The sequence below is a fragment of the Engraulis encrasicolus genome, chromosome 21 (genome assembly GCF_034702125.1).
Source record: "Engraulis encrasicolus isolate BLACKSEA-1 chromosome 21, IST_EnEncr_1.0, whole genome shotgun sequence".
In the NCBI taxonomy this organism is placed as follows: Eukaryota; Metazoa; Chordata; class Actinopteri; order Clupeiformes; family Engraulidae; genus Engraulis; species Engraulis encrasicolus.
Window position 1 is genome coordinate 47308143 of NC_085877.1, and position 2500 is coordinate 47310642.

The 2500-nt window shown below is 48.5% G+C and overlaps 1 protein-coding gene across 1 annotated transcript in view; it reads right to left on the reverse strand.

Annotated features, from left to right (window-relative positions):
- LOC134437449 (B-cell scaffold protein with ankyrin repeats-like) overlaps positions 1–2500 on the reverse strand; it is a gene marked incomplete at its 5' end in the record, with an annotated part of 142721 nt that overhangs the window by 98464 nt on the left and 41757 nt on the right. The window contains one exon of the mRNA XM_063186940.1: positions 2358–2469. Coding sequence (XP_063043010.1) covers positions 2358–2469 — 112 coding nt within the window. The remainder of the gene's footprint in view (positions 1–2357; positions 2470–2500) is intronic.

A 2500-nucleotide genomic window follows, 5' to 3' on the forward strand; every position in this document is an offset into this window, starting at 1 on the left:
CCTGTCATCAGTAAATAAGTTCAAAGGCCTCACCAACATTATATTATTAATTGTCACGAATTTGAAAACCATAGGAAATTAACACAGATCTGCATTTGACTGCAGTCCCTCTTTGTTTAATCTCCACCAGTCACCTTTCCTTTGATTCTGCGCAACAATCGCAAAATCAGTCTGCGTGAGTACCGCTGTTGCTTGGGGGGGGGGGGGGGGTGGGGGCTCGGAAGCATTCAGACCCTCTGAAGGGGGGGATGATGGAAAAAGTTTGAGAACCACTCTCCTACTAGGATGGTTTGGGACTGGAATGCACCATATGCACAGGTCTGTGTTGGGGGAGAAAAAGGGCCAAGACACTCAAAGGCTCAAAGGGGCCCCTCATAATTAGCAGCGCAAAACTGACCTCCCATTTTTTTCTTTTCTTTTACATTTCACGAGGGTGCAGGCCAGCCCTAGCCTGGTTGTCACAGACGCTGCGTTTGTGTACACAAACTACGTCTGGTAGCACTGAAGTTAGCACGCCGTTCTCGAGTCACTAAACAAATGGTGCATATTGCTACTCACTACCGACAAATTCCTCCAAAAACGTTTTCTGTTCAACTCCAAAGAGTCAATATAGTCTATGATCTGTCCTGTGATTCATTAATGCGAGCTGCCGTAGGATATTTAAGCAATAAATGCTCCGGATATTTTCTGTCCGGAGACCGGTATGAAAACAGCAGTGTTCCAAACGGAAGTTTGTGTAGCTCTCCGCACCGCCAGCCCTGTCAACACCAAACCATTTTAAAAAATGCACGTGCTAGCGGGATACTTCACGTGCTAGCGGGATACTTCACGTGCTAGCGGGATACTTCACGTGCTAGCGGGATACTTCACGTGCTAGTGGGATTTTTCACGTACGGCACGTACTGTAGGTGAAACTTGTCAGAATGTATCCGGGCTCAGCAATGGAACATGAAAACAGATTACTGTAGGGGTTCCCAACCTTTTTCAACTTGGGGCCCACTTGAAATTGTCAAAAATGTTCGGGGCCCACCTCTGACCCAATTAAGAATAAAACTCAAATAAATCAACAGTAGCACACACCAAAATATGATTATTATTTTTAGAAAATGATTTCAAGGCCCACTTGGAATACCTTCAAGGCCCACCAGTGGGTCCCGGCCCATAGGTTGGGAACCACTGGGTTAGATGGACCTGCGAGTGGCGGCCCACACAAGCATGTGTTGCAAAGTGAAATTAGAAATCAAGTTTGTTTTCTGTGCGGGCGTGTGTGTGCTATGAACAGGGCACCATTGAACAAAACATGGGCAGAATGTTGGGCTTCTCACAGATAAAAACGCATACGCAGTGTGAAAAGAATGACTGAACAACGTCCTTTGAACCTTTCGCATTCACGCTGCCCAAAGAAACTCAAGAGAAAGAACAATCTCTTGGCGGGGAATGCATTGGCCACGGTGTAGTACGGGGGCGTTGCCTGAGGACACGAGTGGATGGAAAATTAACTCCCTTACGCATGGTCATTGGTCAGTGGGTGCGATGGATGCCATTTTCGTACTCCCTTGCACATGGTCAGTGGGGGCGACACCATGATGGATAATTTGTGGCCAAGTAACGGCAGCTGTTGGTCAGCAGTAATTGTTGGGGGTAATTAAGGACAGCTGACAGACATTCACGCTGTCCTATGACCTGTTCCACAGTGAATAACATTTCCGTACTCCCCTCGCCATCATTTCCTACTACGCTGTTATGACGTGAGTACGCCCTCTTGTCTCAAGCCTCTTTGACGCTGCCCCCACACCCACCCCCACCACCACCCACGTCCCGCCCCCGTCCATATCAACCTTGTTTGTGAATGAGGCGTTCAGCATCTTTGGTACGGAACGTGTGTGTGTGTGTGTGTGTGTGTGTGTGTGTGTGTGTGTGTGTGTGTGTGTGTGTGTGTGTGTGTGTGTGTGTGTTACCTGTGGTGTGTGTGTGTGTGTGTGTGTGTGTGTGTGTGTGTGTGTGTGTGTGTGTGTGTGTGTGTGTGTGTGTGTGTGTGTGTGTGTGTGTGTGTGTGTGTGTTACCTGGTGTGTGTGTTACCTGTTGTGTGTGTGTTACCTGGTGTGTGTGTGTGTGTGTGTGTGTGTGTGTGTGTGTGTGTGTGTGTGTGTGTGTGTGTGTGTGTGTGTGTGTGTGTGTGTGTGTGTGTGTTACCTGGTGTGTGTGTTACCTGTTACCTGTTGTGTCTGTGTTACCTGGTGTGTGTGTGTGTGTGTGTGTGTGTGTGTGTGTGTGTGTGTGTGTGTGTGTGTGTGTGTGTGTGTGTGTGTGTGTGTGTGTGTGTGTGTGTGTGTGTGTGTGTGTGTGTGTGTGTTACCTGGTGTGTGTGTGTCCCAGTAGAGCTGTGTCAGTCCTCCAGTCGGCATCTTCTGCATCAGGCTGCCAGCCAGAGTCTCATCCAGCTCTTCTACTGAACGCACCTGAAGAGCCTACACACACACACACACACACACACACACA